Genomic DNA, 24,646 nt, shown 5'->3' with positions numbered 1-24,646 from the left:
GACGGAGCCACTCAGGTGCCCCAGATGTTTTGTTTATCATAGAAACTTTTCCTGTTCATTTTGATTTTTTAAAGTACATTAAAATTGCTTACCTCGGTCACGGAGCTATCTGGCACACCTTCCATTTCATGTCTCACTTCCCTCACCTTCCCAGCCCTGACTCTACTGGCTCCCGGCTCCTCCTTGCTTTTCCTTGAGTTAGGCTGTGCGTTTTCATGAGGGAAGCAAGATGTCTCGAGTCTTGTGCAGCCATAAGCTTGTTTCCTCTGGGCTTACTTCCTCCCAGGCCTCTGCCTCTGCTCATTTCGATGAGCTCTCACGCTGCCTGTGTTCACCTCTGCTGCTTCTGCCCTTCCAGGCCTCCCCGCCGCCCTTCTTGGGACCACCAACACCAGGAGGAGAGAGAAGAGGGTGGCTTTTCCCTCCCAGGTCTTTTGCTAACACAGTTTTTCAGCTTTCGTATGGAGAGTAACACAATTAGCAAGGGCCCGTGCCTCTTTAGAGATGTTTCTCAGGCCAGTTATGATGAGGAGTACTGCCCTGTGGTAGATCACAGGCAACCTTGTGCACTGGAACATCACGGCAGCTGGCTGATACACCAGGAAGTTGAGCTCTGAGGTAATGTTAACCGCGCTAACCAGAGCAGCCCTGGAAATCAGAGTACGGTAAACAGGTAGCTGAACCTTTATGTGCAGGCAGGTCTCTCTGTGCCCACCACCACCTCTGGCCTAGAACAGTACAGAAGGAAGCAAGTGCATGATTCTGGGCTCTTCTGACTCAACAGGACTCCTTCCCTGAAGGTCAGCTGAGATCTTTAAAAATCCAGGCTTGATTCTGTGAGGCCTAAGTGGGGAACCTGATCCACCCACCTGCCTCCTTGACCCTGGTGTTTTTCCTGCACTGTTTCTGCATCATCAGTAAACCCACGTGAACCTAAATGACTGGGTCGCTGTTGCCATTCTAGCCGATCTTCCAAGTCATGAGGGTCTAGGCCAGCTCAGCTTCCTTGATATCATCTTAATGATTCATTATTATAATTAGGCCACAAAATAATAATGATTTACCTCACTGGCCTGAAGGGAAATATAATGACACACACAAACAGCTTCAGAAGTAATACAGCATGAAGAACACACTGAAACAGGGGCCACAGTGTCATAGGGACAGTCACCCGAAGGCCTGATGGCAGGACTTACCAGCACCGTGTGCATCCCGGTGTAGAGTCTGCTGAGACACACCAAGGTGGAAAACACCACAGCCATCAGCAGTCCCAGAGCAAAGGGATACTGTGGGGGGAGAAGGGAAAGCAAGGCCATGAGATCATGCTCGCACAGTTTGATGCTGTGGGAGGAAAGGATTCCCACCCAGTGACTGCTAGTCTCAACCTCAGTTTCCCTAGACCAGCAGTCTCAGGGTCTCAAACCACTTGAAAAGTGGGAAAGAGAGCAAAGAGAAGGGGAAGACGTCCACAGCCACGGCTCTGGGAGGAAGCTTCTCACCATATAAACCTACAAATCAGATACGGTTAGGACTTGGTGTTAGGCCTCATGACCACAGACACAGTGCTGACAGTTTTCCTGAAGTAAATCATTCTTTATTTCAGCCTATTCTTAGCATAACATGCATGAAGGGTACAGTATGGAGCAAGGGGCAAGGTAGAGGGACAGTCCCATCATCCGGAAGTGCAACCGACAGCTTCCCCATCGAGGGCTAGGGGGATAAAGCTTCCCAAGGGAGGCCAGCCCAGGCTAAGAACGGGCACCTTTCCATACAGATGCTGAGGCAGAAAGCCAGACTCTACTATAACTCAACGTTTGCTGGTGGGTAACAACAGCAGCCAGAGGAATCGGGCTACTGCTGAGTCCTATAGGGATATCCTGCTTATAAACGAAGACACAGAGATGTAACCCAGGTGCTTCAAGCTTGAACACTGTCCCATGTTGTCCCATGCTTGTTGTCCTGTGCTGTCCCATGGTGAAGAGAATAAAGGTGACAGAGAGCTGTCTGCATTACAGGAAGCACTTTAGAGCCCTGCGCTCCTCCCTTCTTCACACAACCCTATGAAGTGGGTTCTATTATTAGTTCCAATCCACAACCGAGGAAACCCTTAACCTTGACAGTTACTGTTAAACTTAAGCACAAAGATGCTTTCTATCCATCATCCCATTTGATCCTCAAAGCAGCAGCTGGCCCCAGAGAGATCAAATGACCTGCCCAAGGTCACACAGCCCGTAGAGGAGAAGAGTCAGAACCAGAAGCCACCTCTTCTGAATCCAAGCCAGCACATTCTTTCTGATGCAAGATGGAAGAACAATCACACATGGTCGTAGGTCTTCTCTTAACATTTATCGTTAACTGGGTCTCAGAATTTAAGAAAAAGTGTTAAAAATGAATGAGTGAATGCATTCAGAAATTAGAGTTGGGGCATTTGCCTGAACACACAGTCATATAAATAAACCATATTTAGGGCTGTTTACAGCAAATAACCCAAAAAGCTAAATATATTTATCATTAAAAATTGAATAGGAGAGACATCCATAACAACTCAGGCTGAAAACTGCTGCATCATATGAGCTGAAAAGAGTTTTTTGAGAAGGACCAGGCGGCTTTGAAATAAGTCTGTAAACGTTGTTGTTGCTGTGTTCTTGCAGTCGGCTGCTACTTGGGGCTTTTTTCCCTGCATGAGGCCTCTCTGGATGCTGAGAGCAGCCCAAGGGGACCTGCCCTGGGCCCCCCATGTCCTTCTGGGGCAGATACCCTGTATGACATAGCTCAGAAGTCTGCATTAACTGAACTCAGTGCGGAGATCTCAGACATCTCTAATCCTTGCATGACATGTAAGTGAGTTATGACAGAAGATTATACCTAGTTGGGCATATTCCTTAGACTTGTCCCATTCCCATCCAGGAAACTGAGGTCTGACCCCCCCATCCCCCTGACTAGGTGAGCAGGCATAAGACTACAGAGGGAGAGCCAGGACCCAACCCTAATCTTGTCCTTGTCCCCTAGTTCTGCACCACCTGGAGCACAGAATATCCCTGTGTTTCGAGGGTAAAGGGATGAGGTGAAACACTACTGTCATTTACATACAAGACAGCTAGGTTGAAATCTAAATTGTTCAGAGAGTAAAGGGTAACACGAAATGAAACACACTTGGAGCAAAATTTGTCAGACAAGTGAAACAAAACCTCAGGGCTGTGCGAATGCAACTTTTAAAAGGTCTGACTGTAACTGGCATCTAAGCAGATATTAATTAAGTAAAATTCTTCTATTTGCAACATTTATCAATCTGCTGTAAGAGAGTCCTCTAGAAAACACGGAGCCATTGTTTCTAGTGGTTGAGCCCCAACCAGGGGCAGAGGCATCCTTGGGAGCCAATCTGGGCCACAGACTCTTTCCTGCCCCAGGCCCTGGGGAATCTAGCAGGAGGATTTATCTGGGGAATCATCTCAGCCCGGGAGGATTATTTACGAGGATCGACAGCTCCTCATGTCTGCTGCGATCAGAAGAGGAGAGAACAGATCGTGTGCTGTCTAGTTGGGCAGCTCAGAGTGACGATGCAATTCTGGGGAGACTCCATACCAGTTCCCAGGACTGTCCATGTTGTCACATTGTGGAGGTGTTGTCACCGGGGTATCACTTTCACTGTGAGGCTTAGCTAAGCCATATGTCACTTTCTCTATGAAGAAATTGTCACTGATGGCTCAATACATTTCGATCCCCCATAGTCTTCATTTCGTAAGCCTCAAAGTCCCTCAAAAAGGAAAATTCTGAGGCAAAACCTCTCTTTGCTGCCTCGCTGCATGGATGAGGTTACATGGGGGTGGGGCGGGAGAGGAGTCAGGCGGCCTCACCTGGTATCTGTCCATAGTGGAGAGGAGGAGGGTGAAGGAGATGACGGTGGCTGCCATGGCGTGGGTAGACGGCATTCCGTACTCGTCAATCACCCTCTTCTCCAGCTTCACCACCGGAGGGGAGAGGGGGCGGGGCCACTTCAAGATGTCCTTGGCCACCTGGCCGATGTACATCACCAGCTGAAAAACCAAAGGACCGGGGTGAGTCCAACCAAACAAGTGAGACCCTCAGAGTGCGTGAAGAAACCAGGAAGTTTTGCTGCAAAATCTGTGGCTGACGGTACCATGGCAATACCTCAAAACCCAGGACAGTTTTCAAATCAGACAGCCTTCATTTTTAAGTTTTAACCAGAAAAGCGACTGTTCTCACAGAGCATCGGCTTTAAAAAGTTGTGAATTCCTGATGCAGGTAGGTAACATACTGGATAAAATTTAATTTCTTTCAGTCATCAGAGGCATCAGTAAAATACACGGCATGAGTATTTTCAACCCTACAATACAGAAAACTCACGCTACAGTTTTTTTCAAATGATTTTTCATGATGGCATGAACGAAAAGACTGCCCCCCTTTCTTTTTCTTAAAGCACAAGATAGAAATCAGAATTTAGCTTCTCTGCCCTTCAGAGAGGAACAGGAGTATAACCACAGACTCATTTTGTCAGGGAACTTTACAGGATGATTTCAGGATCAGTGATAAGGAGGGAAGAGCACTCATTTCCTCACATCTGCCTTTGCAGCTCCAAGTGTGGTCTGAGGACCAGCAGTGTGTGCGCCACCTGGGTGCTGGTTTCAAAGGAAGAATCTCAGTCCCCAGCCTCCTGGACAGACTGAATTAGAACCCCTGGTCACAAGATTCCCAGATGGTTCATGGGTGTACGAGAATTTGAGGAGCCCTGTTTGACCCTGCGTCCTTGCCCAGGCCCCTTTGTCATGGACTTTAATCATAAACCTTCCCATCATCTTTCGGCGACCCTATTGATTTTACGAGGGCTTTATTTAGCTCATGATGGATGGAGTTACCTCGCTTTGGAACAAAACCCACGATGAAGGACTATTTCAAAATAACTTTAATTAGCCAGCCAGAGTGCTTTGGGGTTTCCACATTCTGGTCCTTTCTTTTAACTCATTTAATTCGGAGCATTAGTCCAGCATACACACAACCCCCAGAAGGCACTACTGCTGTTTTGTGCTCTGCTGTCATTTTGCTCAGGTTAAGAAACCAAGAGCCACCGTCTGTGCACAGCAGGCCTGATCCACAGGCTTTAAAGCCTCAGTGACAATCACTGAATTCCATAGCTGTGATTTCTAATCGGACTTTGAAATCCAACCTCTTTACCATCCCCTTATTACCAGGAACTACTGTCCTGGAAACCAACTCACTCTTTTATGTTTCCGCCTCCCTCCTGTGAACCTGTAAAAACCACATCAGACTGACAATGATGTGTGGAGTTGAAAAACTCACAGCTATCACTGACGACCAGGAATGTCTCAGAAGCTGCTTGAGATGGATTTCTCAACACTGCCCCTTCCCTACTCACCGGCTGAAATAAAACACTGCAGGCATCATAACTCTGGTTTGCTCAAAAATTCTTAAAATCCTCAGACAGGGACCCTTAGAATCATTAGGTGAAGACAGCCAGGGAGGTCTTCAGACACAGTTTTAAATTTCCTTGATGTTCACAAATCCCTCTGACTTCACTTCTATTTCGCCTTCTGTGTTTGAAGGATGCTTTTAAGAATTAGGACAATTGTTCATTTCCTTTCAACAATATTACCACAGCATCACATCGTATCTGATCAATAAATTTCAAGTAACAATTACCGTAATGACAGCTCTCTTTAAACAGAAAATAGGGCTATATTTTTCAAGTCATAGGAAAGGAGGACCACTCATGGCTTGAGAAGTACTGTCTCTGTCTTTGTATTCACTAGAGTAAAGTGATGATGTGCCCAGCCCTGTGTTAAGTTCCCATCTTGAGGGGAAGAAACCATCGCATAAGCAGAAGACCTCATCATAATGCAAATATGCTTTGAAAAAAATTATCTAACAAATTCTCTGGATATGTATATCTGCAGAAGCAGAATGAAGAAACCAAAACAAAAACAAAGAAAAAAGAAGCATATACTATATAATTGTTTTTATAAAATTCTTGAAAGTGGTTTAACCTTATGGCACAGAAAACAGACCTATGGTTACCAGGAAAGGAGGAAAGAAATCACAAACGGGCATGAGGATACTTTTAGGATGATGGATATATTTTTTAATAATTGTGATGATTCCAGGGGTATGTCAAATATTCCGACTCAGACATTTTAAAATGTGTCATGTTTGTGAACACACTAAGAATTATGGAATTGGACATTTTCATGTTCTTTTGTTCTTTTTCTTTTTCTTTTTTTTTTGTTAAAGACTTTCATTTGTTTATTTGAGAGAGAGAGCACAGAGGGAGAGTGAGAAGGAGAAGCAGGCTCTCTGCTGAACAGGGAGTCTGACGTGGGGCTCGATCCCAGGACCCTGGGATCCTGATGTGAGCCGAAGGGAGACGTTTATAACCGACTGAGCCACCCAGGCACCCTGGAATTGGACAATTTTCAATGGGTGAACTGTATGGTGTGTGCATTATACCTTGATAAAGCTGTTGAAGACATGCAATTTACTGTATGTCAATCACATCTTAAAATGTGGCTGTCTTAGCTTGGGTTGCCATAACAACCAAACATAGACTGGTGCCTTATAAATAATGGAAATTTAGTTCTTACATTCTGGAAGAGAGAAAAGTCCAAGATCAAGACACCAGCAAATATGGGGTCTGGTGGAGCCTGCTTCCTGGCTCACAGCCAGGCATCTTCTCGCTGGGTACTCATGTGGCAGAAGGAGTGAGGGAGATCTCTGGAGTTCTTTTTAAAAGGGCACTAACCCTATTTGTAAGGGCTACACCCTCATGACCAAAACACCTCCCAAAGGCCCCACTTCCTAATACCATCCCATTGAGCACTGAGTTTCAACATGTCAACATTTCGAAAGTTTTCTCAAGAATGAAGAGGTGTTTGTGGGGTGGGCCTGGCTGTGAGACACTGTCTGGAAGGCCATCTGGAGCTTCGGTCCACTTGGAGGTTTGGGGAAGAGGTGTAGGCAGACCTAATTTGTCCTCTGGGGCCATGGACAGAGTGGGGGCAAAGACATCAAGACTAGATGGAAGGAGACCAGGTAAGAGCATATTGCAAAATCCAGGTGAGAGATGAAGGTGGGTTCAAGGTCAGCAAAAGTGGGGCAGCAGACAGATTAAAAGAAATTTTTTTTTAATTTTTTATTTATTTTTATTTATTTATTTTTTAAAGATTTTTTTTTTTTATTTATTTTATTTGACAGACAGAGATCATAAGTAGGCAGAGAGGCAGGCAGAGAGAGAGAGGAGGAAGCAGGCTCCCTGCTGAACAGAGAGTCCGATGCGGGGCTCGATCCCAGGACCCTGGGATCATGACCTGAGCCGAAGGCAGAGGCTTTAACCCACTGAGCCACCCAGGTGCCCCAGAAATTTTTGTTTTAAACTGGAAGAATGTTGAATAGGTTTATAAGTCTTGGAAGAATGGCAAGTAGAAATTATTTAAATAAGAGGGAGGGGAAAAATCCTCAGAAATCAATGGACTAGGAGGCCAGAGGTGATCGTGTATGTGGAAGTCTTTAAGTTCAGAACAGCTAAACCACTGGTCCCCACAAGGAACATATGGTTTCCCTGGAGACACTCTCGGTTAGCTCGAAGATGGTGGGCACCGCCAGCATGAAGAGAGAAGTTCGGGTCGCAGTCTGCCATTCAATGCACAAGATGGTACCATTCTAGAACATCGTTTTTTGTTTCTAACGTGACTCTTGAGGACTCCACCATTCCTGTAGGTGAACACCTATCTGTAATCCTCTGAATGGAGGGCCTAAGTCTCTGTTACAAGTCAACACCAAATGTTTTCTTGCAAGGTTTGAACATGCACTGAAGGTTCTGAGAACATAAAAACCAAGTAAATGGAAGAAAGACTGAAGCTCGATTTATTTGGAACTGTATCTAGAATTGCTCACCATTTGGAGAAATCGGGTCACCACTGGAAATGCTGTTTATTACATTTGAGACTCTAATGCCACATGCCTGTGTCCACGCCACCATAACTGACACGCAGGGACCCTGTTTATAGGTTCAAGGATCCTACTACCCTATGTGGACAGGCCTAGAATTTGCTTATTTTAAAAACCACCTTCTTATGACAAGGCAGATTTTTAGGAATTATGCAAGTAAGTCATATTTTCTATGAATCTCACTTAAGGAAAGCAACTACAATACATTTAGGGTATAAAAGGAGTTAATACTATGCTCAGTTTAGGAAGACAGACACAAAAGACTACATACAAATGATTCCATTTATATCCAGAAATATCCAGAATAGGCAGATCCAGTGAGACAGAAGAGAGATTAGTGGTTGGCTAGACCTTGGAGACCAGATGTCTATAATCAAGGTGTCAGCAGGGCCACACTCCCTGGGGTTCTAGGGTAGAGTCCTTTCTTTGTCTCTTCCAGTTTCTGGTGGCCACACCCCCTGTGATCACATTGCCTCTTCCTCTTCCTTCTGTCTACTGCTCTTCTGTCCATCTCAGCTGTCCCTCTGCCTTTTTCTCATAAGGGCACTTACCATTGTATTGAAGGCCACTCACATATCCAAGATAATCTCCTCATCTCAAGATCCTTAACTGAATTACCTCTCCCACTACTCTTTTTCTAAAAAAGATAGCATTCACAGGTCCCATACACTAGAATGCAAACGTATCTTTTTGAAGACTACCATTTAATCCACTATATTCAGCAAATAGTGTATGAGTGACCAGGCACTGTGCTGGACTGGGGATCACCATGAAGAACAAGATAGACCAGATCTTTGTTCTCAGGGAGTCTATTAGTCAAAACATGAGCAGGAAGTATGCTTAGCTTCCTTGCATTTCATTTACTTCAATAAAACAACATTGTCCTGCTTAAAAAAAAAAAAGAAAGAAAGAAAGAAAGAAAAAGAAGGAAAGAGAAAAAAGAAAAAAAACTCTGCTGGGTCTGACAGAATCAAAAAGTCCAATATATTAAAAACATTACCGCAGATATAAGCATCATGTCATTAGGGAATTACAAAATAAATCAATGAAATATCATTACACACCTACCAGTACAGCCCAAATCTAAAACACCGACAATGCTAAAGGCTGGTGAGGGGAAGCAACAGGAATGCTCATTCTTTGCCAACGGGAGTGCAAAATGGCAGAGCCACTTTGGAGAACAGTTTGGGGGCTTCTGACAAAACGAAACAACCTCTTACCGTAAGATTCAGCAACCACGCTCCTTGGTATTTAATCCAGATGAACTGAAAACTTATGTCCACACAAAACCCTGCACATGAGTGTTCATAGCAGCTTTATGTATAAGTGCCGAAAGTTAGATGCGACCAAGATGTCCTTCAGTAGGTGAAAGGATAAACAAACTGTGGTATATCCAGACCAAGGAATACTAGAGCTAAAAGAAGCGAGTTTTCAAGCCATGAGAAGACATGAAAGAACCTTAAGTCCATACTACTAAGTGAAAAAAAAAATCTGAAAAGGCGACATACTATAGGATTCCATCTATATGATATTCTGGAAAAGGCCAAACTGTGGAGGAGTAGAAAGATCAGGGGTTAGCAGATACTGGAGGGGAGGAAAGAGGACTAGGGAGAGCCCAGGGGATTTTTAGGGCAATAAGACTACTCTGTATGGTACTGTAATGGTGCATGCAAGTCATTAGACATTTGTCCAAACCCACGGAATGTTCAACATCAACAGAGAATTGTAGACTATGGACTTTGCAGGAATATCACGTGTCAGTGTAAGCTCCTCAATTCTAACAAATGTACTGGTCAGGGGCGGGGGGATGATCATAATGGGGGAGGCTGTGCTTGGCTGAGGGCAAGGACTATATGACAACTCTCTATATGTTTCATTCAATTTTGCTATGAGCCTAAAGTGCTCTAAAAAATCAAATCGATTAAAAAGAACACTATGGCAGGGGTGCCTGGATGGCTCAGTCAGTTGGGCAGCTAGCTCTTGATTTTTGGCCTAGGTAATGATCTCAGTTACTTGGGATGGAGCCCTGAGGGGCTCCCCGGCCAAAGGGGACTCTGCTCCAGGATTCTTTCTCCCTCTCCTTCTCTTCCTGCCCCTTGGCGCCCCCAGCCCTGACCGCATGCTCTCTACAATAAATAAATCTTAAAAAAAAAAAAAAAGAGTACTATGGCAGAAGAGAACTATTTCTCCATTTAGTTTGCAGTTCAAGAGTATAATGATTAACTTGACATGGCTTGCCCTAAATGGAAGGCTTCACTCTGTATTGTTGAAGGGTCCTCCTACCTAAAGGGACCAAATTAAGTTTCATCATCCATCATGTTCCTTTGGGCTGAGGCCCCAAAGGCCTATATGTGAAGGAAAAATCCATGAGACACAGCAAGGCAGGAAGTAATTATAGATCATTAACGCCTTAGCAAGCTGTCTGGGTCCCCTGTACGGTGCTGGGGCCCTGTGGCATTTGGTGACAAGGAATTAGTCTTTTTTTTTTTTTTTAATACTTCTGCCCTGATTACAAGAGAAAGGAAATGTATAGGTGGGGGGATAAAATCTAGTTTTCTGGATAGGCTACTGTTGATCCCAAGCAGACAAAAGGCTTTTTCTAGGAAACCAGTTCTGTCAACACAAAATATGTCTTACCTGCATGGAAGGACTTGCAGCTTGGGGTCTAATCTTAATATATGGGCTCATCTGGGGCACTCAGAGAAAACAGTGCATGCTCTCTTTGTGTGGTGTGGTTGTCCTTTCGTGTTATTACAATTCCACTGACAACTCCACTGTGTCTAACACATCTCACATTAACAAGACTTTACTCTTCACACTAGTATAAATAAAACTCAGATAGTTTCTAAAATAGAGGATTCTTGCAAGAACATTATTACTAGTAAGGCAGTTAATCATTCTTTTTTATACAATGAGATTACCAGCTCCCCCATTTGTTCTCCTCCTCTCAAAGCATCCTCATCCCCATGGTGTAAAAGTTCCACTGTTGTTATAATAAAAGCTAAATTCTTATGTTCCCCCAACCATCCTCCATCCACAAGCACACTTTGATAAACTTTAACATCTTTCCTCCTTCCTCCTATACCCATAGCTCACAGTAACATAAAATTACAATAACAAAAACTGTGTTCCTTAGGTCTCATGGGACAGAAACATCGTGAGTCACTGGGATTTATAGCTCACCTATCCACGGATTTATTTTTAAGAAGTCAGGAATTGAGTTATATCATTCTTTAACTGCTGGAAACTAGAGAACACTAACATGTAATCCAAGGACCACAGTTTCTCTGGCCATACATACCCATCTTGTTTCTTAGTACAACCAAATTACGCTCATTCCTCTGCTTCTCATTACTGATCTGATGATTTGGATGAAGAAAGACCAGACACCCAATCATTCCACTTCTAGTTACGTACCCAAGAGAAATGAAAACCTATGTCCTCATAGAGACTTGCCCATGAATGGTCTTATCATCCTCCTTCACAATAGCCACGAAATTTAAACAAACAACCCAAACATCCATCCACTGATGAATGGAGAAACAAAATGGGGTATATCCTTACAATGGGATATTATGTGTTCATAAAAAGCAATGAAGTACAGAAACAGTCTATAATGTGGATGAACCTTGAAAAGATTATGCTAAGTGAAAGCAGCCAGATGAGAAAAGGACAAATACTGTATTATTCCATGTATGTGAAATGTTCAGCATAGGCAAGTCCATAGAGACAAATTAGATCAGTGGCTGTCTGGGGCTAGAGGGGAGGAGAATGGGGATAGGAGGCTTCTTTTAGGGAAGATGAAACTGTTCTGAAAGTAGATCGAGGTAAGGGTTGCACAACTTCATGAAAACACTAGAAACCACTGAATTACATTCCTTAAAAAGGTGGATATCATGATATGTGAATTTCATCACATTTTGAAAAGAGAGAGAAACTAGACATCAAAATGGGTCCTCAAAACACCTCTTCTTTGTGTCCTTGAGGTCCTTTTCTGTAAAGTGTTACTGACAACGCCTTCCAGTACTGATTCCAGAGAAGCCCTAGGGGGATTACTAATATTCTCTGCTTCAGGAGCCCCGCCCAAACCGGGTACTGCAGGGCAGCCAGGGGGTGACTACCAAAGCCACACAGAAGGCTGCTGAAAACCCACCTACTCCAAAGTAGGAGTAGGGGACTCACTTTAAAGCATTTAGCTGCGGAGGCTTTCCAGATCAACGCTTTTTACAAGAGACTGGCCGCACTGGGCTGTGTTCTTGTTGACCCTAGGTACTGTCCTTCCTTCTCCCTGGAAGATGTGGGGATGGGGGTGGGGGTGGGGGTCTCTGTGGCAGCTTTAAACAGCTCTTTGTTATGGTTATTTCAGAACATTCTAGAAGCCACTGCCTACCAGCCAGCATGAGTTGTTTTCAGCTAGTGAATGTCTTCTTGTACTTGTGGCATGGCTTTATTTTATAAGCCCATTTCCAGTGTGGTGTGTGTGTGTGTGTGTGTGTGTGTGTGTGTGTGTGTAGTGGGGGTGGGGTGGGGTGGTGAGTACTAAGAGAAGCAACTGTAATTTCAAACTAATAAGATTTCATTCCATGCCTGAAGCACCAAAACAAAGAAATTACAGAGCAAATACCATAAATCACTGAAGACTGACAGAAAACTGGTCTTTACATATTCAAGGTCCCTTGGAAATGGAGATATAATAACTAAAGCACAAATGACAGGTGAGAAAAATAAAATAATTAAGTTACAACATTTGCTGGTTCTTCCTAATGCTCCATTTTTTTTCAGGCTCAGATCTGCTTCTGAACTTTTTGAAGACATATTAAAGGCACAAAGATTAGTAATTAAGTCATAGACATATGAGCACCTTTAGGAAAATTACTTACAACCAAATGAGTCTCCTTTTCATTATTAAGAAGGAGCTGGGTTCAGTAACAACATAATATTTGTACAGTGGTTTTTTTTTTAGAGTGCGTTTTCAGAGACCTTATTTATTTTAATATTCTTATCATTCCTACTTTATAGATGGGGAAACTGAGACGGTGAACATCTCACTAAAGATAACATAATCCATGTAGTGGAGATGGACTTGAATTTTGTTTTCTGATTCCAAATCCTATGGTCTTCTCACCATATTCCACCATCAAGCATTTGACGATTAATATATTCAAACAGATATCTTTCTTTAGGAGCCCAAATTCCATGATCCTAACCCGTTACACGCATGTAGCACACAATAGAGGTCACTTGACTACCCTGGGACTAAGAGATTAAGATGTCACTGCTGATAAGAAAATTACCAAATTCATAGCTGTACCATTCCACCAATGAACCATCCAGCAGAAGGCTGGGACCACAGTATCCTTTACTCACTACTGGAGAGACGTCACCTCCAAAATGGCACCCACTGATGGAACGGGTGTCTTCAGTCCTAATAATTATAGAGCACATACAAAAGCTAAAATCATGCATAAACCCACCCTCCTTCAACCAGCCAATCACAAAAACTTGGAAACAATATCCATGACAGACCACTGGTTAAATAAATTATGCCACAGTTCAAAAAGCATTATGAAATAGACAGTTAAGTGAAAAAAAGCCAGAGTCTGCAAGAGTATATATTGATCCCACTTGTATTTTTTAAAAATGTGTTTACATATAAATGCATGTAGGCGTGTGGGAAACTGTATGGCAGAATCACGGGCGGGGGTAGAACTGAGGTCTGGGGTGGCTACCTTGTGCACTATTTGAGTTTTTCATACAAATAAAAATACAAAATAAAAATTCCCCTCAGATAATAATGCAACCATTGCAAAGAAAATTCCTTTTCATGAGACTCCTCCCTCACATTTTTAAGTATTTTCATTGTCGGCCCTGCTGACTACAGAAAAACAAACTGCAAAATAATGTTGAAAGATCAAAGCCTTTATTTTTATAGACCCCTGAAAGAAAAAATGCAATAGATGTTAGTCACTCACCATGTTCAACTTTCTCATCTGATTAAAACCACAAACTACTTGCATCTTCAAGCATGCGCTAAAATGCTGTGCGTGTAACCCAGCAAGCCAGCCTAGGCTATGGCAAAAGAAGAAGAAAAAAAATTCTCAGAATTTAAGCTGGAAGGAAACTCCACCTTCAGTTGTGGCTGACTGACGACTAAGCCCAGACTCTTCCTGCTCTTGCCTGCATCAAACACAGTAAAACCTGCAACGGGACTTTCCCACAGGGTGGAAACCCAACAAATTCAGGAAAATCACCCCAAGCAATCAAAACTAAGAGCCTAAAAGAATTCTTTGGCGATCAGCTTTACCAATCAGCCAAGCATCATCCTTGGTCTCTGTGGGGCAAGGACAGCCTGAACGACTAGCTTCTTAGTATTTTCATGATTGAGTTGGCATTGTTTTAACTGGAATGTGTCTGGACCTCTGTTGTGACCCTTTCTGTGGCCCTCCTATCCAGCTGGGTTTGGGGTCCCCCCCAGGTCAAACTCTCATTAGCATTTTCCAAACGACAGTCAGTTACACACCACCTTCTATTCTAGATTTTGCTGCATCCATGGACGTCTCATGTTATTAAATAATACTGGTCTTCAGAGTGGCTTACTCATTTCTAATAAAACATTTGTGAAATCAACCTGATTGTTGGTTATATTTTATAACATAAGTAGAACTCAGATATACATATTTAAAAAAAAAAAAACAACTCCCCTTCTGATGTACTAGGCACTCCGGGAATCACAGTTACATAATTATGAGGTTGCCAATCACCCCTCATTTTCATATGATTACCTCTAGATTAGGCTATGCTTTTTTTTAAAGCTTTTATTTATTTAATTGAGAACGAGAAAGAGAGAGAGAGAGAGCATGTGTGCAAGCAGGGGGAGGACCAGAGGGAGAGGGACAAGCAGACTCCCCACTGAGTGTGGGGCCAGATGGATGCAGGGCTCGATCCCATGATCCCGAGATCATGACCTGAGCCAAAATCAAGAGTCGGACACTGAACGGACCGAGCCTCCCACCTCCCTGGCACCTGCAACAAACCTAGGTCCTAAACGCATGCAGCATACGAGCAAGCAAACAAGCAGTAAATATGCACATATCCATCACTATCCAAATTCTTGTTTCCTGAAATCTGAAGCTGAAGAGACGGAGGTAAACATTTGGATAAATTTCTTGCTATCAAACCTCATGTCACTTGCCATCTGGAACTCAGGAACCAAATAGATTTGGACAAATCACAGCCCTTTGTACTCCACCTTGCTACCTGGACTTGGCCTAAAATGTATTACTTCCTTTTTCATGTTTAAAACTCACATAACTCTCAGCTCTTCCTCACTCAATAGAAGCTTCACTTTTTTTTTTTTTTTAGATTTATTTATTTGAGAGAGAGAGAGAGAGAGTGAGCGAGCATGAACAGAAGTGAGGGAGAGGGAGAAAAATCCTCAAGCAGACTCTCCCCTACTCCCTGCCCCCAAGCATGGACCCTGACACAGGGCTCAATCCCAGGACCCTGAGATCTTGACCTGAGCCTAATCAAGAGTCAGCCTCTCAACCTACTGAGCCATCCAGGTGCTCCAGAAGCTTCACCTTGTTACGCGGTGCTGGCCACATCCTTGTCATGATGGTAAAAGCTGGATTAAGGGGATTTGCCTGTATTGGGTGCCTTGTCACCAGCCCGCTTCCAAAGTGGCCATTGTGGCCATTAGTGATTCCTTTCCTTGACCTTGATAACATGGACTACATGTTAGTAAGTGATTCTACCCTTAGCAGGTGCAAGGAAACATCAAGGCTGAGAATGGGAAGCTGACAGCAGGAATTCCATCCCCATTTTCCAGAAGCAAGATCCCACCAACATCAAATGGGCTGATGTGCTGAATACCTCATAGAGCCCACTGCTATCTTTACCATCTTATGCAAGGCTGGTGCTCACTTGAAAGGTGAAGACAAAGGATTATCATCCTGAACCCCTGTGTTGATGTCACAATGTTCTGAAAGGGAGACAACCGTGACAAGGACAACTGCTTGAAGACTGTCAGCAATACCATCTATAGACCAAGTGCTCGACCCTCCTGGCCAAGGTTATCCATGATGACCTTGGCAATGTAGAGGAGCTCAAGACCATGGTCCATGCTACCACTGCTCATGGATCGTGATGGTTCTGTGATGATCATGGGTGAGGATCATAATGGCCCTTCTGGCATGCTGTCATGTAATGTCCATGATCATTACTCCTGAATCCCTAGTCCTGCCAAGGCTGTGTGCAATGTCATCGCCAAGCTGAATGGGAAGCTCACTGGCTTGGCCTCAGTACTGTTACCATTTCTAATATTAGCTTCCAGAATGAGCTATCATCTCCCCCCAGAGCTTTTGTGTTTATCAACAGCAAGCCAGAGCTTTTCAGCACAGTGCATTAATAATAAGCTGCTGCTGCCTTTCCCTAAATCCCTACTTGCTTGTATATCCATCAGCTTGGGAGCCATTTAGAGGTTACAAATCAACATTGCTAACAGCAGCCTACATATGGCGCATATGATAAAACAAATACGGGATATGCTCTAGTAAAAAGTCAGGAAAGCACTGTTTTCTGTCTTCAAAGGACCCTGGGAAGTCACTCTCTTATTTTTCTCCAGAGATATAATGAGAAGGGGAGACCAGTAGGTTAAATTTAAATTATGAATTTTTGAAATTCTTTTTTTTTAAGGTATTATTTATGTATTTGACAGAGACACAGTGAGAGAGGGAACACAAGCAGGGGAAGTGGGAGAGGGAGAAGCAGGCCTCCCACCCAGCAGGAAGCCCGATGCGGAGCTCAATCCCAAGACTTCGGGACCACGACCCGCGCTGAAGGCAGATGCCTAACGACTGAGCCACTCAGGTGCCCCAAATTATGAATTTTTTATCTCAAAGTTTTCCCAAGACATTTTCATGTACTACCCTAATTCCTGGTGATTTTTTAAAACTTAATTGAGCAAATCTCCTACCTCACCTCAGCCAGTTTCTCTGTTTTGTTCATCTTTTACAAATGTTCCCACAATTCTATCAGTTGTGTTCCAGAAGTGGGCCTAGCAAATGGGAAATTTATGAGAGTGACACAAGGAATGTCTTCCTTCTTCAAGCTCAGGCCAGGCTAGGGACACCCAGTAACTTCTGCTTCACCATAAAGCATCTGTCTTAAAAATTGCTGGTCATAAAAACAAATGTCCCCTTTCAACTCCACCCAACCCCAAACATTTAACAAAACAAAAACAGCTGTGTAGACTAAAGCATTTGCTTTTCTATAATGTGTGTCAGAATTTTCTGAAGAAAAAAGAAATCAATTGGAAAAAGTGTAGGTACTATTTAAATGGGATTTAGGCTCACTAGATCTTGAAATATCTCTAGCCTCAGAGGGAGTCTAGTCTTAAATTGGAGACAAGAGAAAAAAATCTATGTTCTACGGCAGCATCTGTGGAGGAGGGAGTCTCTGGGCGTGGGGAAGTTGGGGTGGCCATCATGCTGATTTTGACAGACCCTGAGCCTGATTTTAGGCTAACGGTCTGATATTAGACCCCTAGTTTTCCAGGCTTTCCTCACACATTTAGTCAGAGTTGGGTCATTTCAAGTTGGCTTCCTGTAAAGAGAGGGTCTTGAGATTTGAGAACATTTGGAACTAGAGGTTGCCTCAGTGGGTTTGACAGCCTGAATTCCTATACAACTCAGAAAAGCTCTGAATGGTGGTCATACAAGAGAAATTTTTAAAAATAAAAAAATAAAAATAAAATAAAAAAGAAAGCTCTCTTTCTGGAAGGATTAAAGACTTCAAGGAGTCAAGCCTGCAGTCTCATCCGTTCAAGTTCTGAGTGCAGTCAGCCGCGTCTCAGTGGCTTGCCTTTCCCAGGACCACTGAACCACGCTGCGCAGAAAGATATACAGTATGGCTCGGGCTCAGGGAACTCCTACGGTAACCCGAAGGGATTACAACCCTCTTTAATCAGGAAAACAGTGTGCTAATGGCCCTTCTTGGAGGAAGTTCAAGCGTTAGGGGCTGTCTGCTTGCCCAGATTTGTTCCCTCCACATATGTCCAAATCTTCCTCAGCAAGGAATTTAACATCAAGCTAACTGGGGTAAGAACAGCGGATGACAGTCCCCAGACCTTCAGGTCTGGGTGCTCTCAGTCTCTAGAGGCCGGTACCGCCAACTACATTTCCTCATACTCGAACAGCCACACCTTCGCGCGGAAGGCACGCTTTCTTGATGAGGTGCCTTCTTGTGCTGCAGTCCCTGAACAAATGAAATTACCAGTTAAAAGGCTGGAAAGGAAATGGAGAGCTAAGGAAATGCATAAGAATAAAAATTCAATATGCAAGCTAACAAAATTATGGAAGCCATAATCATAGGATGTAAGGAGGAAAATTCACTTAGGAAAACGCGGATGATGTCAGTTTGGGACAAGGGCAGCCTGGCTATGTATCTACTCAATGAATCAGGGGGAATAGCCAAATGGTCTCTTCTATTTTATTCTTTTACACAACGTTTATTTTCACTCTCAGACTGACATCACTGGCTGAGCTATCAGCACCAGGCAAAGCCAATTTCATACTCTTATTTATTTATTTGACACAGAGAGAGAGATCACAAGTAGGCAGAGAGACAGGCAGAGAGAGAGGGGGTAAGCAGGCTCCCTGCTGAGCAGAGAGCCCAATGCAGGGCTTGATCCCAGGACCCTGAGATCATGACCTGAGCCGATGGCAGATACTTAACCCACTGAGCCACCCAGGCACCCCTCATAGTCATGTTTGAACAATTATCATTATTTCAAATAACTATGAATGTTAGGACCCATGCAGTCATGACTCTGCTGCTCCCCTCCCCCACTATCACCAGCCCTGGGAACAGCAGCTTCTCATCCCACTTATGAAAGTATCTGGTCCTGGTCTAAGACTTAACCTCACTCCTGGGAAACATCTGAACCTTGGACAGTCTCTTCTAGAGAGGGGAGAGTACTTGAACCCGACATCCAGGTGGAGGTTTTCATACCTCAGGCACGAAACCAGTCAGCCAGACACACTAGGTTAATTCCTCTGCAGGTGACATCTTTCTGCCAGCCAAATGGTTCAGACCGACTCTGAGCCAGCCTGATGTGAGAGGGTAACACTCTAAGTTCTCATGTCGGCTGCCAGCATCCTGATCCTTCAGGATCTCTGCCAAGAGACCTCTGGTTCTAGTGAGCTCTATGGAAGGGCTTGCTTGGTGTAAACATAACAACACCAACCCCCAAAACACAACTCCCACCCCCTAAAAACTGAGATGCCTCTGCATCTGATAAGGGGTGGTAGATGTGGAAATCGTCTCGAGCCTGTCATCTCTGAAAATCAAGTTTCCTTTTCATTTCGGCTGCAAGAATGTCTTTCCTCCAAAAAACTGTTTTGTTTTTGTTGTTGCTGTTGTTGTTTTGTTTTTTTCCCCTTCATGTCCTGTCTTCGCTGCTTCCTCTGCCTCTCCGGGAGGAAGGCTTCATTACAAGGCTTCTCCAGGCAGAGAAGAATTGGCCCTCCTCCCCTGGAGCTAGACGACTCCCCAGAAGCACAGATCTATGAGCAGGAAGGGACAGGACTCCCAGAGGGTCCCCTGCCTGACGCCTGCTCTCTGCAGGAGGCAAAGGGGGTGGGGGGAGTTTGGAGGAGGACGGGCATAAGGGACACAGGCTCCACTGATTTTCCAGTTGGCCAGTGAGTGATTAACTCTATTAGGGGGGGCTGGGGATCACACAGTCAGCAACCCCCAAATGGGACTGCAACCAGTGCTATAACCTCCTGGTGACCCTTTGTAATGGGAGAGGCTTGAGAGCTAGTGTCTGCTTTCTGGGCCAGCAGGCGCATCCATGTTCTTCTCGCTGAACCCTTGTCCCTCACTTGCACCCGCCACGGGAAGGCCACAGTCCACGCGGTGGTGGGCAACACAAGCCTTTGTGCAAAGTTCCACAAAACATCTGAGAGATTTGAATCACAGCCCAAGTTTTGCTTCGAAGACAGAAAACACCCACTGGAAGGTGGCTTGGAGCTTTTAAAAATCTTCCCATCTTCTAGCTTCTTCTTCGGGTCTTGCTTGCCAGGTCGTTCAGACTTCTTGAGAACCCCGGTTTCCAAATGAATATAGACATTGTGGATATAGAAAGACCACTGCTGGGGCGCCTGGGTGGCTCAGTGGGTTAAAGCCTCTGCCTTCGGCTCAGGTCATGATCCCAGGGTCCCGGGATCGAGCCCCACATCGGGCTCTCTGCTCAGCGGGGAGCCTGCTTCCTCCTCTCTCTCTCTCTGCCTGCCTCTCTGCCTACTTGTGATCTCTCTCAGATAAATAAATAAAATCTTAAAAAAAAAAAAAGAAAGAGATAAAGAAAGACCGCTGCTAAGTGTGAAACATTCCAGATTTGCCACAATTTGCATGTGAGCTCTAAGTAACTACATGTCAAGTCAGCCCTGTGCCCAGATGCTACCATCTGGGAAGGACCTTCCCTGACCCCCTTCCCTAACACGGCTACCTCTCCCCACACCTTTTTATGTTTCTTCATAGAATTTTACCCTGCCTCCATTTAGACTATGTATTTTTACTTTCTTGGTCCCACCTTCACACTGAGCAGATGCCCTGCCTTACTCAAGACATGGAGTCTGGAATAGTGCCTGAGTCAGTGGGGGATCCTTGCCCTTTCCACCTGTCTCAACCTGGAAACCTCTGCCCCAGCCTCCCACCTGGCTGGCTCCCCCTCATCCTTCAAGCCTTGGGTTAAATGAAATAGCACAAAGGGTTTTTCTTTTTTCTTTTTTTTAGATTTTATTTATTTATTTGACAGACAGAGATCACAGGTAGGCAGAAAGGCAGCCAGAGAGAGAGGAAGGGAAGCAGGCTCCCTGCTGAGCAGAGAGCCTGATTCGGGGCTCGATCCCAGGACCCTGGGATCATGACCTGAGCCGAAGGCAGAAGCTTTAACCCACTGAGCCACCCAGGCGCCCCCAAAGGGCTCTTTCTTGATCACCTTCTTTCAAGTAGGTCTCTGCTCTACCCCTAGTTGTGGCCCAAACGATAATCAGACCATCTCGACTGTATCAATTTCCTTATTTCTATTTTGCCTCCATGGTAATCCCAGGAGGGCATCTGTCTTGTTTGCTGTTCATTCCCCAGTACTTAGGCTAGTGTTGTCAGATGTTGGTTAAAGGAATAAATGAGTGACTAAGATTCGAGTTGTTGCCCAACAATGACAGGGTAAGAAAGTCTGACCCTCTTTTTAAAAAGCAAACGAAGTCTGGTTTCTGATTGGACTATTTATGAGTTCAGAAACAAACAGAATTGTTAATCTCATACTGAAAACACCTTGATGGAACCTCGACCAAATGTGGGTCCTGACTTTCCAGCAGGGACACTGGAGAACCATTCCAGATGGTGGGGAGGAATTCCATTTTGAAAGCTCTCCAGGGCGCTACCCCAGGATTTTGTAGATTTTGAGAGTACCTTAAGTATACTGAACTGTTCGTTACTTCTTTGCAGGTCTGTCCCCAAGAGGGGACAACTCTTAAGTCATCTTTGTAGAAACAGCCTTTATTTTACCCAATTATTTGAGTGGCTACTATGTGGTAGCTTTGAGGGACAATAAGGAGCCATCTAGGAGGGAATGCACATACAAGATCCAAGTGGCTTTTCTAAAGACGAAGCCGGTGCTGAGTCTTGCAGCAGACAGGGGCTGGGGACATCATGAGAGGCAGTGGCAGTTCTGGGAAGGAAGCATAAAGCAGAGCAGAGCATGCCTAAATGCATACCCTGAGATGGGAGTGTGGGTCATCACCAGGATTTCTGCAATTCCAGAGAACGGATAGGAAGAAGGACTAAAGGTAGAGATTTAGGCAGGAATCTTGTAAAAGGCCTTACATGTAGTTTTAAGGTGTTTGGACGTTAACGTGTTTTAAAGAGTGGTGTGTGGTCAGATTTGCACGAAAGGTCACACTACATGCTGTGGGTGTGGGGGCGGCATTTGAATAGCTGGAAGGAGACTCATTAGAAAGTTAATGCAATAGCGCTAAATGAAGATGATGTAGGCTTGCACCGAAGGCATATTTCCAGAAATGTGGGAAATATAAAATTACAAGGACACAGTATAGAACAAAAATCTCTACTAAATGAATAAGTGCATTGCTCATGGTTTCCTGGAGAATGGCTCTGCTCACTGCTTCAGGAAGCGGATCAATCTGAGACGTGAGGACCCAGTGGACATGAACAGTTTTAAGGCGGCTCGTGTTTATTTTATAGCTTTTCTGTTTCACAGCTCCCTGTGTGAAGGGAGATCATTCAGATGTTTTGATTTAAAAGTCCTACTCTTTGGATCTACCAAGAAGCTCATGAAAAAATAAAGGTCAACAAGTCTAGCATATCGGCAAGTAGTTTAGGATTGTAGCTTGTAGCCAGTGCTCTAGGACAGAACTGAGAATCTTACGTACAATGCTATGTAACACCTTCTTTGATACTATGTAATTTATAGGCTCACCTACTAAGGTGAACAAAAAATTGTAGGATTACTCCAGATCTGATCCTACATCTCGTGAGATCAAAGTCCCTGAATTAACCAGCACGTCGAGTAGAACATACATTTGATAAAGTTGAATCAACAACCTACATGTCCTAATAGAATTAGTTTTTCCACATATTATTTGAAAGTGATACAGCACTCTTTAAAAATCCATGATCTCTGTGAACTATTCATTTAGAAACAGTAATAAAACAAGTTAATAGACCGTCTGCACCCCATGGAGAAGGGGGTATTAGAGAGCAGATTCTCAATGGTTCTCATGAATGCTGCGAAAGCCAGCCCTAAAATAAAGGGGGAAAACATACAGAAATAATGCAATGTTTGGTTGTGGAAGATGCTTTTGTAGTTACATTTGAATATACAGTTGGTCCCTGAAACAGCAGAGGGGCTCTAAGAGGCACATGGGGAAATGTGGAAAATCAGCGTGAAACTTAAAAACGCATTTTCTTTTTATTTTAAGTAAACTTGATACCACACGTAGGGCTCAAAGTCACAACCCCGAGGATCTCCAGAGTGCCGTGCTCTACTGACTGAGCCAGCCAGGCACCCCTCGAATGTCATTACTAATAGCTTGTTGTTGACTACAAGCCTTACAGATAATCCAAACAGCTAGATAACACATTTTTTGGTATGTTCTACGTGTTATGTATGGTATCCTTACAATAAGTGAGCTAGAGAAAATGTTATTAGGAAAATTGTAAGAAAAAGGCATTCACCTTTATAGTGGTAGGCTGCAGTTACTGAAAAAATCTGAGAGTACTGGACCCGCAAAGCTTAAACCCATGCTGTTCAAGGGTCAACTGCCTCTCTTATAATCTAATCAATCCTAGCTAATGCTTGTGATTGGACACTATAAAAATAAAGCTAGGAACCTATTTCCTGTTCAAGCAGCAATCTTTAGATCTCTATCTGGTTTCCACCACTAGTCCAAGTGAGGCTAAATACCAGCCCAAACAAGATGGCCCCGTTTCCTCATTTTGTTATTTACATGTTGCCTTAGAGGAAAAATTCAAATGCCTTCCTGAAAGTTTTCTGCAACACAAAACACTGTATGTGGCGTAAGGGCAACAAACACAAACTAAAATTTGCCACAAAATAATATTTGGAAGAAAACGGTAGTGCCGCCCCACACAGGGATTTATTCTAGGGTGGAATTCTCCAAGCTTCTTCATTGCCTCCATCAAACAAACAAAAAAGCCCCAAATCTGGATTCAGGTAAGGAGAGATTTATTGGAAAGGATTCTTGCAAGAAATGGAGGGGAGTATAGCAATCAGGCAACCTCTTTGAGTGGGAGATCTGTGAGCATTCAAAGATTAGGCAGAGAAGGGCTTTCCTTTACTAGGGAGGAATGAAGATGTTCCCCGGGTATGGAGAGGTGGACAGGACAGTAGATCAGAGCATATGGACCCTGAGCTAAATTTATTCTCAGGAGGGCCCTTCAGGAGGGGCTATGTGCTGTTTGGGGCAAAGGTGGGTCAAAGTTCAGGGGTGTGGGCAGGGAAAGAAGTTCCAAGTTTGGTCAAGTCACTTATTGTCCAGACTGGTCAGGGGAGATAGGGTTCAAATCATTGACAAGGCAAAGAATGGGAGTTGAAGGGTTGAGTCTGGCCTTGTCACAGGTCAATAAGGGGGAAATCTGTGAGTGTTGTTGAAGTCAACTGGGGAAGGGTGGGTCCTTGTAGTGAGTCATTTCCTGGAACACAAAAGAGGGGAGGATTGTCTTAAGGGTTTCAGGTAAAATTCAACAGATACACTCTTGGCTTAAAAATAAAAGAAAGGGAAGAATATATTGAGAACTTTACCTAAATGGGTTTTGCTTTGTAGGAGAAAGTGTAGGTTTAAAAAGGATTTTGGAGCACCTGGGTGGCTCAGTGGGTTAAGCCTCTGCCTTCAGCTCAGGTCATGATCCCAGGGTCCTGGGATCGAGCCCCATGTCAGGCTCCCTGCTCCATGAGGAGCCTGCTTCTCCCTCTCCCTCTGCCTCTTGCTCTGCCTACTTGTGGTCTCTGTCAAATAAATAAATAAAATCTTTAAAAAAAAAAAAAAAGGATTTTGATGAAAGTACTTTGAGATCAGCTTTGAGGTTGCAAACCCATTCAAGGCTCTCAAACCATCACCTTAGA

The 24,646-nt window shown here is 44.0% G+C and overlaps 1 protein-coding gene across 5 annotated transcripts in view; it reads right to left on the bottom strand.

Moving 5' to 3' along the window:
- Nucleotides 1-24,646, bottom strand: part of SGPP2 (sphingosine-1-phosphate phosphatase 2) — a 109,021-nt gene that overhangs the window by 25,951 nt on the left and 58,424 nt on the right. The window contains exons 1-3 of one of the 5 annotated variants that reach the window (XM_047722663.1): nt 16,024-16,077; nt 3,855-4,034; nt 1,197-1,286 (exon numbers count right to left, since the gene is read on the bottom strand). In XM_047722663.1, coding sequence (XP_047578619.1) covers nt 1,197-1,286; nt 3,855-4,028 — 264 coding nt within the window. In that variant the 5' untranslated portion in view covers nt 4,029-4,034; nt 16,024-16,077. Of the gene's footprint in view, nt 1-1,196; nt 1,287-3,854; nt 4,035-11,278; nt 11,462-12,159; nt 12,286-15,849; nt 15,931-16,023; nt 16,078-24,646 lie in introns of those variants that run through there. The other 4 variants (XM_047722666.1, XM_047722665.1, XM_047722667.1 and 1 more) reach the window with 4 other exon arrangements.

This window comes from Lutra lutra, chromosome 3 (assembly GCF_902655055.1).
Source record: "Lutra lutra chromosome 3, mLutLut1.2, whole genome shotgun sequence".
Classification (NCBI taxonomy): Eukaryota; Metazoa; Chordata; class Mammalia; order Carnivora; family Mustelidae; genus Lutra; species Lutra lutra.
The sequence above is the reverse complement of the archived record's forward strand: the minus strand, read 5'-3'. Positions and strand labels throughout refer to the sequence as shown.